General features: G+C 44.2%; 2 protein-coding genes across 4 annotated transcripts; both read right to left on the bottom strand.

Annotated features, from left to right (window-relative positions):
* Positions 1–58: 58 nt before the first annotated feature.
* LOC119555536 (adenylyl cyclase X E) lies at positions 59–4,028 on the bottom strand. The gene is made up of 11 exons (XM_037866968.1): positions 3,920–4,028; positions 3,728–3,868; positions 3,527–3,677; positions 3,002–3,476; positions 2,005–2,940; positions 1,706–1,952; positions 1,561–1,650; positions 1,175–1,443; positions 729–1,126; positions 463–669; positions 59–408 (listed from the first exon to the last, which is right to left on the bottom strand). The coding sequence occupies exons 1-11, from the start codon at positions 3,998–4,000 to the stop codon at positions 59–61; spliced, it is 3,345 nt and encodes a 1,114-aa protein (XP_037722896.1). The 5' UTR covers positions 4,001–4,028.
* A 416-nt stretch (positions 4,029–4,444) lies between these two features.
* Positions 4,445–11,583, bottom strand: LOC119553188 (adenylyl cyclase X E). Of its 3 annotated transcripts, XM_037863435.1 has the most exons (12): positions 11,214–11,575; positions 10,724–10,951; positions 9,003–9,826; positions 8,503–8,784; positions 7,570–7,855; positions 7,326–7,501; positions 7,027–7,242; positions 6,646–6,970; positions 6,315–6,583; positions 6,160–6,254; positions 5,866–6,017; positions 4,445–5,311 (listed from the first exon to the last, which is right to left on the bottom strand). In XM_037863435.1, exons 2-12 carry the CDS (start codon positions 10,844–10,846, stop codon positions 4,565–4,567), a joined length of 3,495 nt encoding a protein of 1,164 aa, XP_037719363.1. In that variant the 5' UTR covers positions 10,847–10,951; positions 11,214–11,575; the 3' UTR covers positions 4,445–4,564. The 3 variants fall into 3 exon arrangements, with proteins under 3 accessions (XP_037719363.1, XP_037719364.1, XP_037719366.1); XM_037863436.1 differs by lacking the exons at positions 8,503–8,784; positions 9,003–9,826; positions 10,724–10,951; positions 11,214–11,575 and having other exon boundaries at positions 7,326–7,507; positions 7,570–7,710; XM_037863438.1 differs by lacking the exons at positions 4,445–5,311; positions 5,866–6,017; positions 6,160–6,254; ... (1 more) ...; positions 6,646–6,970; positions 7,027–7,242 and having other exon boundaries at positions 7,422–7,507; positions 11,214–11,583.
* Positions 11,584–11,869: the final 286 nt, after the last annotated feature.

Genomic DNA, 11,869 nt, shown 5'->3' with positions numbered 1-11,869 from the left:
TACCACGGATGCTGACTAAAGCAAATAATACAAATAAGTTTTAATTTCAAATTAAGTATTAATAATCAAATTTCTTAGCCTCTTTTTCATCCATCCATTCCACGGAGATTAGGCTAGATTTGCTTTTTGAATCGTCGCTTTTGTGGTGGGGCTGGAACTGTAGGTTCTGACCGAGGGCCACCAGGTAAGTGGGCACTTCGCCCACGCCCTTCACAAACGTCTGTCCCCGATAATTGCACCGGATGTTCAGATCTCGCAGGATGTTGGAGGTGCTCTGGGTCACGTGGATGCCATCCAGCACACCCGTGGAGCTCATTCGGGAGGCCATGTTGACGGTGTGACCCCAGATGTCATAGTGCGGTTTCGAAAGTCCCACAACGCCAGCCATCACGGGACCATGGGCAATACCTGTAATCTAGGAGTTATATAAAAATTCATTTCAAGCATGGGTGAAACTTATACCTATCTTAAGGCTGCCAGTCAATATGGAGTCCTTCTCAAAGATCACACCCTTTGTCCGAATCTCCTGCATTACCCTTAGCATATTTAAAGCGAATTCAGTCATGACCAGGACTGTTTTATCGACCTGGTTTACTGATGCCAAGGATGGGTTCCAGGGGGTCTCAATCTCATCATCATCCTCATCCAGAGGGGCAAAACGAACGGAAGCTAAGAATGAGACCAAGAAGGTCTACAAAAAAATACGTCTAACAGATAATGACACTTACCGGATTTTTGTGCATTTTCCATATCCAGATTTGTTGAGCCTGGGACACTGATCGAAAAGTCATCGTAGTGGTCAAGGCCACAGGCAGCAAAGTAGGTCCAACCCATGACCTTGATCTTCTCAATCTTGTTTCTGCTCTGGTAATTCATCAAAATGTCGTCGAAGTAGCAAATAATCTCATGGAGAGCCCTCAGTCCGTATTTATCCGCCTGGTAATTCTCAATGGTAGCGAACATCACTGCCACCTCGGGGAAGTTCTCGTAATACAGCTGATCGCTTCGCCGACGAGTCTTAAATACCTCGGCCACATGGGAAGGCAGGATGTTGGCCATGATGATCTTAATGGACCGTGTTATAACTTTGGTCTCCTCGTGCTTCTTCTCGAAACACATGCCCATGCTAAAAGGGTGGGTTACCTCAAATTGTAACTAGTATTCGCCTACTTACAAGTAGGACGCCTTCTGGATGTAGTTGATGTAACCTTCGCGGACCAACACCACGATGAAGAATGTCACCAGGTACCAGGTGTGAGCTAAGCTCGATACCACGCCCACATTGGTGGTCTCCGCCCTCTCGAAGGCGAATCCATAGTAGGCGTTGACAGTAAACACGTGGCAGGTGAGAATGGCGAGGCCCACAAGCATCTTGATGATCAGCGGTACCCCAACGATGACAAGCAAGAGACTGAGAACAATGATCACTGCATAAGTCACTACCTAAGGAGATAATGCAAAATGTATTCTGAAAAATGGCATCTTCTGAAGAATTCGCGATTCGGTTTTTTCAGGACCAACGAGCTTAAAATTAAAATTATCTTTCCGGAAGATACCTACCCAGGGCAGGAAGCAAAACAACTTGGGTGTAAAGTTGTGCAGCTCCGAGTCTATAATCTCCAGCTCGAGTCTGGCTATGTCACAAGAAAACTAAAGTGAAGAAATCAGTGATTTAAGAACGTTAGGGAATTCAAGAGCTACACACCACTGCCTCCGAGGACATGGCATATAAAATGGACAGCGCAGCGATGGCCAGTGGAACTCGGACGAATATGGACTGCTCGATGAGATCGGAGAGCTTGAACATCCAGCGACTCAGAAAAAAGGAGGGCCGTGTTAAGGGAGTGAGTCGACGGCCTCTTAGCCAGAGCTTCTTATAGACTGCCACGACAAGGGCCAACAGTATGACAAGAAACAAACAAAACAGTACGGTGTAGTCATAATCATCAATCCTAAGGACCAACCACGATAAATCTCAAGACACTGTCAGTTATGCAGACTCACTGTTCGATTAGATCCATGGATATGATCGTAAATCCAGCAAGGACCACCATTATTAGGCTGTACTTCATCAAGAGATCCGGTCGTTTGTTGAAAGCCCATTCCGTTCTCCAGTTTCGAAAAGTGGTGAAGGGGTAGAACGACTCGAGATTGAACCGGTACTCCTCGTTGATGTTCTGTTTAGCTTTTTCTTCTTTAGGTCTAAACCTGCACGACTGGACTCGATTTACTGGCATGTGCTCCACCTCGAGGATCATCTCCCGCTGGGCCCTAATCTGTATGTCCTCGTAATCCTCCCGGAAAGTGAAACGGTAGTCATCGCTCAAAGAGAAATTGTCGTCTTCAAAATCATCGGACTCTTCGTAATCAGGCAGACGACTTTTGATCAGGTAGGTACTCAGGTTGGCCTTTTGCAGGAGAGGATCATCTTTGGCCGTATCGGTACCCTCCTCGAAAACATAGTGATTGTCGAGCAAACTGAGTGTCCTGCTGGAAATGTGCACCATTCCCGGTAGTCCAAACGTCTCCAGACGAGTGGCGATGTTCACGTCTTTCGACCAGATGTCAAACTGCCACTTGGTGTGTCCAATAATGCCCGCCAATATTTCCCCGGAGTGCACCCCGATCCTGAGTTCAATCTTCCGACTGCGGCGCAGACTCACCTCCCGGCTTATATCAATCATGTCCAGAGCCTGGTTAACGCAGGCATTGGCGTGGGTGGGGAAGTAGTCCGGAATCCCAGTGACACAGGTGTAGGAATCCCCCAGGAACTTGATGCGTGTCGCCCTATTTCGATTGGCAGCCAGGTCAAAACTGACGAACAATTCGTGCAGAATGGACACCAGTTCGGGTACTTCCATTGTGGTGGTCAGGAGCGTAAAGTTGACCATATCCGCTTCTAGAATAGACACTTCCGAATGCGGTTCCACGAACAAATGGCTATGGGAAATAGTCTACTATTATCCCATTTACACATAGCTCTGCATAGCGCAGTACTCACCGAGTTCTTGAGAAGGGGACTAGACCATTTGGATTTTCCTCGATGTGACTTGTGATGGCATCTTGCAAGACGCGTGCCAGCGTCAGAGGCATAATGGAGTCCAGCAAGGCCTTTTCCTTTTTCATGGCTATCTGAAATATCATGTTCTGGTAAACCAACTGATAGCGACTGAGAACCCCACGCCGCATGTAGTACTCCCGAAATCCCGAGCAGAACATGCAGATCAGGTTGAGGAAGAGGATGTACGTCGCATAAATGATCAGCTCCCAAATTTTGTAATCTTCTCCATGTGTCTTCATCTCCATCCACACCATGTAGGCAAAGTACACCAGCGAAACGGACAATCCCAACAGGTAAACTCTTCCGTTTTCCACAAAGGCAATGGGAAACATTAGATAAATCATAACAATCACCACATGATCGTAACTTGGCACCAGCGAATGAGAGGTGAAGTAACAAATGGGCAATATCAAATCTGGTGGATAGGGTGATAGGTATTTATGGGGTATACATATGATCACAAACCCATTAAAGTTAGGAGAAGGGCCATCAGACAGCTTGTCAAAATGGCTGTACGATCGTGGTGCTCGGCATTGGGCTCGCTGCTGGCCATCAAAATGGGAGGGGTGATCAACATCACCGCGAAATAGGGGAGAACAGTGATCAAATCGATGTCCTGCAAGGAATCTTTTAGGAAAATCACCTTTTCAGGGGAGTACAACCCACCTTAACCACGCTGAACAGCAAAATCACGTGAACAAGCATCAGTATTTCGACGACAATTAAAACCTGGCTCGCAAAGGCCACCGAAATCAAAAGGCGGTGACGTTGGTAAATGCCTTCCAGTCGTAATTCGCGACACTTGTACTGAAATGTTATTAGGAAATAATAGAATAGATTATAACATGGTTAATATACCCGCAGGAGTTTCCACTCCAAGCCCGGCATGTTGCCCAGGGAACGATAGTCAACCTCATTTTCGGTGTAGCCTGGATCCATTTCAAAAGTGTTTATAGCAAAGTTTAGTTTCAGACGTAAAAGTAAAAACAACCTTTTGAACTGTTTGAAAGATTTCGTTAAAAAAAAATACACTACCTAATTATATTATTCTACTTTTGTATAAATTTAAAAAAGATTATGTTTGAATTTGAAAATTTAAAGTTTTACAAAGAGTTATAACCAAATGTAGCATACTTGTGGACTGAAAGTATACGATTTTGCAAGCGAATGTGCTGCGTTCGCTTAGGATGAATATATAACTCTGGTCACACTTCTTTTAATTTTAAATAGTTGCAGCCCAGAAGTATGCCACAAAAAGTAGAAACTTTTCCCGCTCTTAAACGGAATTTCAAAATGCGTTTTGAATCAAAGCAAATAATTAGGCAACCAAATACTGTTTTAAACTACATTTAATAGTAACTTTAATGATTTGAATTGTGCAAAAGGGATTTAAATTAGTAATTGGCACACATACAAGCTACAAAATACGGAAAAGTGGATATCTTAAGCCTATGGTATTTATATACACTGGTTTGCTTTAGAACTAATCTCTGGTAAATTCAGCTAGTCTTCTTTGTTTGCCGCGGGCGATGGGCGGTGCGGCAGGAACTGGTATTCGCTGTCGGTGCCGATGATGTAGGTGGGTATGTTGCCACGCCCCTTGACGTAGGTCATGCCCCTGTAGTTGCACTGGATGTTGAACTCGCGCAGCTTGAGGGCCGTGTTCTCGGTGACCTGGATCTGTCCCGGGACTCCGGTGGAGTCCATGCGGGAGGCCATGTTCACAGGATTGCCCCAAATGTCATAGTGGGGCTTCGAGTTGCCCACCACTCCCGCCATCGCCCTGCCATGAGATATTCCGATCCTCAGCATCCCATAATCCGTGCTGCCCTCGTACTCTGTCTGCATATTCTCCGTATTAAAACGCCTCATGGTCCTCATCAGATCCAGGGCAAATTCGGCCATTACCCGCACCACCTCGTTGCTGCTGCTCCCATTTTGGGTGGTGCTTATCCGTGGTCCATTACTCGTTATCACATTGCCCTCGTACTGACCCCGCTCCAGGTCAAGATCCAGGGCTATGTTACTACCATTCCCATAGGGAACCCGCTGAACTCCATCTGTATTTGAGGTGCGGGCTCCATCGTAGCGACTCCTTCTTCCATTTGGCATCAGCGACACATTGCGGAACTTCATCTGGGGGGCATTCACCTGCTCCGAGCGAGAAACATCCAGGCCACAGGCCGCCATGTACGTCCAGTTGGCCACCTTGATCTTCTCCACGCGCAGGCTCTGCGAGTACTTGTTTAACTGAAGAAGAAAAATAAATATATTAGCTTAATCTTAAAGGAATCCTTAAGGTCTATTCTAAAAATGATTCCATTTGCATTTTGAACATAAATATTTGCTTGGTATTTCTTATCAATTTTTATAAGTGGCTAAATTCTTTTGGTTAAAATATCAAAGCTTAAAAGCCAATCGATTGGAATTTATATTACGAGCTCAACGAGGTATAACATTCCTTAGAAAGAAGTTTTTTCACCATGGTCTTTAAGGACAGACATTCAAATAACTCTCTTATGCCAAAAACTTTAATCAAGCTAAAGACTCTTTATTTAATGATAGTATTATCTATAAGTACTATTATTGCAGTACTATTTATAAGTATTTTTCTTTCCTTCGATTGAAAATAGGTACCATTTATCTCCAAATACTGCAGATAAAAAGTTACTATTATCTAATACAACTCATACTTTGGATATAGAGCACTTATTTATACTACGTTTTGATAAGATTGCCTTGCTGTAGTAACTCAGTGACTAAATTTAGGCTTTTAGTATTTGAACACTTGACAGACTACTCACCACATCGTCAAAGTCGCAGATAATCTCGTTCAGCACTCGCAAACCTATTTTGTCGGTGTCGAAGTTTTTAATGGAGGCAAACATTACCGCCACATTGTCGTACTCCTCGTAGTAGAGCTCATTTTGGAGTTGGTTGGACAGATAAAAGTCGGCTGGAGGGATTGGATGGGGTTATATTAGTATGGAACACATTGTTAAGTATTTTAAGCAGTGGTCACTAGCAGCGGCAGCGTAGAAAATTTCTATCCCAGGGGCCGCTTCAGCTGGTGACCACTGATTTGGACGAAGACCTACCAACATGAGTGGGCAAAATATTGGTAAGTAGCACTTTAATGGTATCATTGGTGATTAAGGCATCCTCCTGCTTTTTAAGCAGTTGCCTTTTCCAGCTGTAAAATAAGAATTAGATCAATACTCCTTCTCATAACCCATAGATTTACTGCACTTACTTGTAGTCCACTTTGGCAATGAACTCCGTTTGTCGCTCCATCAGGTGGAAAATGCCAAAGGTGATGATCATCAAGAGAATATGCGAGTACTTGGCATTAAAGTTGACATTGGTGGATGGACTACTGGCGTAAATATAGTTAAATTCGGACACCACGAGTACTGCATAACCAATCATTATTAGCGCTGAGAAACAGGACTTGATGATGAAGGGTATCCGGGTGAACAGAAAAGACATGCCAATCACCAAGGTCATGCAGTTGGTTAGGATCTGCAGATAAATTAAACAATGTAATCGAGGTGTTAGTTATTAACTTATGGGGCTTTCCCCACCCAAGGATGAAAGCACTGCACCCGCTCGTCGTAACTGGGCTCCAGATCCCCGTAATCCTCATCGCTGCTGCAGCCAACCACTTGCATGATGGCCACCGCACAGTAGGAGAAAATGATCAGAAAGTACATCACTATCCGGATAACCACATTCCGCTGCATTTCATCTGAAAGCCGGAAGAAGAATCCACTTAGCCTGCCATTTGGGGAAGAGACATCCGCATCGGACATGTACATGATCCAGAGTTTCTTGTACCAGGATATGATCAGAAGCATGGTGAGCAGGATGATTGTGGTGCCATCTATGAACCAGTAGTGATAGCGGGCACTGGGGGGATTTGTTTTTATATTGTGATCTTTCTTTTATGGTTCAGTTTAACTTACTCCTTGCTCAGCAGCTGGATGCTCAGCAGACCCATGTAGATGGCCCAGGACAGGGCGATGCTGTACTTGAGCATCACATCCGGCTCCTTCATGTACTGGAACTCCCAGTTGCGGATGCGGAAGAACAGGCAGCAGGAGCTGATGTTGCGCCGGAAGGTCTCCTCCTCGATCTCATCCTGGGTGAGGCGAGTGCTTCGCCGAAAGACTTTGGTGAGTCTGGAAAGGGGATAACTATTAGTCTTGCTTCTTATGGCAGTGGTCATCAGAATGTTACTGCCGCCGCTCTGTCAACAACTCACTGTATCCTGCCGATGGGCATCTTGTCCAGCTCCCGGCACATCTCCAGCTTGGCCTGGTTGCGCACCTGGTTGTACTGGTGGAGCGTCGAGTTGTGCATGAAGTTGGCCTTGCTGGCCTCGCTGAGCTTCTTGGCCTGCCGCTCCCTCATCCTGCGACGCGGGTCGTGCATGGGGGCCTACAACTTTCGGTTCGATGTAATGGTGCTGGCGAGGATCGCAGGATCGTTCTCCGGGGAATACTCACGCGCAGTGACTTGATCAGGAAGGTGCGAATGCCATGCTTCTGGAGCACCGGATCCTCTCGAGCCTTTTCGGTGCCGTCCTCGTAGAAGTACTCGCCATCCAGCAGGGAGAGGGTCTTCTGGCTCACATGCACCCTTCCGGTGGCTCCTGTGGCCTCCAGTCTATTGGCGATATCCACATCCTTTGACCAGATGTCAAACTGCCACTTGGCGGCGCCAATGACGCCGGACAGGACATCTCCAGAGTGGACTCCAATCCTCATATCGATGTTTAGATGACGCTTCTCCCTGGAATTTTAAATAATTTCATAATCTATTAGTATGAAACCATTTTATAGAATCCTAAAATTTTGTAGAGTTTTGTAAATCAACATTTTACTCTAATCCAGAATATCTATTGAACTATCGAACTATTAAAAAGGTTTCCTGGAAATGCTAAGAATTTATATACCTACAATGTACAATTTATTTTTCTCAAGAATTTCCTTTTATACCGATCTACTTTATAGGATTTCCCAAAAAATGTTAAACTCGCTGTTCGGCAAACTCAAATTTTCGTGGCATTTATAAGTCTATTTTATAGGTTTACCTTAGGCACAGCCATAAAATATTCATTTGAATTTCTATGTCTTATCAAATTTGGTTAAGTACTTGAAATAATTATGACCTGACACGTAATTTCTTTTAAACTGGTTAAAAGCAAAACGAGGAACAAGCCACTTATAATTTATTAGTTGCATTTCATACTCTCTAATATACAGAGCTAGCATTCCTTTAATTTCACTATGCTACATTTTATTAATCTACCCTCTAATCGGTATCAATAATCACAGCGTACATCCGGTCAAATAAAAAACCGATTAATCAGTAATGCCTATTCACAACCTGGCTAATGACTTTTATAATTGATTAGGCCTGGAGTAAACTGTACCCACCTGACATCGCGAATGTCCTTGATCATCCTTAAGCCCAGGTCCACGCAGCACTTGGCGTGATCCGCATTGGGATTGGCCAATCCAGCCACGCAGTAGTAGCAATCGCCCAGGAACTTGATCCTCAGCACGTTGTAATCCTCGCTGGCGCTGTCGAAACGCACGAAGAGATCATGCAGAGCCTCCACTAACTTTTTGACGTCCAAAGTGGTGGTCAGGTGGGTGTAGTTGACCACATCTGCGTAGAGAACAGTGACGTCCTCGTGGGGCTCTATAAAGAGGGTGCTGCAAATAGACAGAACAGTAGAGATATAGGAAAGATAAAAGTATGCAGTTATAAAGTAATTTCGCTATTTTAAAAGAATCCATTGAATATTCGGAATTTAAATACATTGTTAGATAAGATATAGGTAACTGATTAAAAGTATGAAGTGGGGAAATAACATCACTTTAAAAATCCGTTGGGTTTTTAGACCTCCACGATAGGAATAGATTCCACTCACCCATGATCAGGTTGCCTCCACCTCTTCAGAGTCTGACTATCCGCACTCCTTCGCATATCCACTTGGGATCGTTGCTGGTGCTGCTGCTTGGATCTCTCGATGCGGTTCTTCACATCCTCCTGCAATCTATCCGCAATCTGGGCGGGCAGGATGCTCAGCAAGAGACTCCGCTCCTGATCTCTGGCATAGCGCAACAGGAGATTCTCCTCCACATATTGCCGACGATCCAGGAAGGTTGTCCTTAGCGCAATATCCCGCATCAGGCGAAAGAAAATCCCCAGGAGATTGACGCAACTCAGGTAGATGGCCTCATTCAGGATGCTGTGCATCTGGTTGTCATCCTTGGCGGTGATCACGAAACTATAGTTTATAATGTAGCACAGGGTGACTGCTGAACCCAAAACAAATGGTTGCAGTAGATAGGGAACCGGCATGAACATGTATATGGCATACAGGGTGTAAGCATCGTAGATGGGATTAAGGATGTCATTATGGCTGGTGGCATGGTACACATTCAGGCCGATGTCCATCAGGACCATAACGCAAACCGCCAGCCAGGAGGTGGCATAGACCACCCAGCTGTGCTTGCTCACTAGATCACTGCGGAAGTTGACGGAGAGCACCATCCAGATGACCAAGCCGGAGCAAATGTAGGCCACCATGTCCACATACACATATCTGATCTCCGGCGTGGTCAGCAGGAGGAGTGTGTGGATCACTGTCACCGCCACATGGATGAAGATGAACAGGGATAGATAGCCAACACGCAGGCGCCGCATGTACATGTCGTACGAGTCCTCCAGCTCCAGGTTGCGACATTTTCTCTATGAGATTGGGGTTTTCAGAGGAGGATCAGTAGAGAAGGAGGGAAGATATCGTATAGCTTATGATTAGGAGATCCAACTTATAGCTAGGGAGAGTTGCCCTATAAAAAATCTCTAGAAGATTGGGAACGGGATAAGATCGGACTTATTCAAGAAGAGATCTTCTTGAAATCAAGACGAAAAAGCTCTTAAATCTGTTTTAAATAGATTTTAAAATATCCATCTTGTTTTTCAAGAAGAAAAAAGTCTCGCAAACTAAGAAGACTTTATTGAGAATTTGAGATTTAGTCGAACGAACGGAGTTCGACCTTTGGTCGAAATAACTATTGTAAGAAGGTTTTTTTCTAAGTGTGTACGTTTTAGATATTTGTATATATTTAGTGCCCTTCTCTCATACTTAGATTAAGTTTATTGTTAACGTCGCACCTAGAAGTGCTGGTACTTTACTAATATAGTTGTCATCATTCACCTTAATAGGAATATGAGCGAATGGGCCTTTGGGATTTTCTTATCGCTCAAAAAAATCCATAAGTACAAAAAATAAACGTTTAAGTCTTTGGGCATGTTTTTTAAAAAGGTAAAGTAAAGTTGTTATACGTTTGATTTCATCGGGAGGTAATTAGCTAATTTATTATTATTGGTACTTATTAGAGATGTAAAGATAAAGGTGATTTAGAAACATATTTCCCTATTACAGCAATATATGGTCTGTAATGTTTAGGAACTTTGCATTCGGTTGCAATTTGGTTAATTGAGATTTGAGTGTTGGCTTATAAAGATTGGCGCTGCATATAAAGATAAAGCATGGCCCGAATAAAACTTTCCACCCCTGCTAGATGTTTTTGTTTTCATAGCTAAAGATAGATATAGATCCATTCAGAAATGTGAACCACTCACCACTAGATACGACCATTCCCAGTTCTTTTCGTTCTGCACCGTTTGGGACTGTTCACTGGTCCTGGCCAAAGTGATGGGATTGGTGCGGTTGTACTCGATGGCCGAGTCGAAGTACGAGTCCATGGTGGCTCCAGATCGGATGGGTTAGGATTGGCTTGGATCAGAGTAACTGCAGCGGGATCATTTTCGGGGGCAACTATCCGCAATCAGGGGAATCAGAGGTATCACCTATTATCGGATCAAACAATTAGCCACAATGCTATTTATCAGCCATACAGTTCCAGCAACAAAGTGAGCTCCAATAAGCATTGAATCAGTCGCTTATCGGCAACCAAAAAAAAAGAGGGGAGAGTACGGAAACCCTCTGTGGATTTCAGATTTCGTGCTTCCCTGGGCTGCAAAAACAGCAGCTAATTTAGCAATTTGTCTGATGTTCCCTCGATAGTGAGTGGTAATAGCTAATAGCTAATGGTCTGTAAATCACACTCACCCGCACTGGCACTCCAAATCGAAATATAATCAGGCGGAGTCCGTTTGCATTATCAGGTGCAATTCGATGCCAGAATGGAAGTGCGGAAAAGAGTGAAGGATCACGGCTATATGGCTGTGTAATTTATTTATGGGCTTTGCACGTATGGCCGGGCACTTGAGGCGACCGATTTCGCACTTCACTTTCGTTGAGTAATAAATACGATAATAATTAATAAAAAATTAACACCACTTAAGCGCGTAGCGCTCCGAACAAGCCAATACACGGCGGACAGGTATCACAAATTACTCTTTTTCTTTTTACCGCGATAAGGCGTTCGCCCCGATTTCGATTTCAGGCGACTTAATTGCCTGCGGGAGCCGATATCTATATGCACGACCGATGCCAACCAACTGCTGCGACCAACTGAGGAAACACACCTGTCGTTGAATCGACGAATCGCATTGTTGATGGCCGAGTGTTGAATGTCGAGTGCGGAATGGAGCGTTCGCGGCTTATCAGTGTGAAAAGTGTTTGGGGCTGGTGGCGCTTGATTGATGACACAGCTGTAGAGTGGTTAGTTAAAGAGGAAATCTATTGAATAATTCATTTTTCCGTAACTTTGATTTATTAGAAGTAATTTAATTGTAATAACATCTTTTTTTCCCTACATTTGA

Source organism: Drosophila subpulchrella, chromosome 3L (assembly GCF_014743375.2).
Source record: "Drosophila subpulchrella strain 33 F10 #4 breed RU33 chromosome 3L, RU_Dsub_v1.1 Primary Assembly, whole genome shotgun sequence".
NCBI classification, from domain to species: domain Eukaryota; kingdom Metazoa; phylum Arthropoda; class Insecta; order Diptera; family Drosophilidae; genus Drosophila; species Drosophila subpulchrella.
This window is presented reverse-complemented; position numbering and strand designations above follow the sequence as displayed.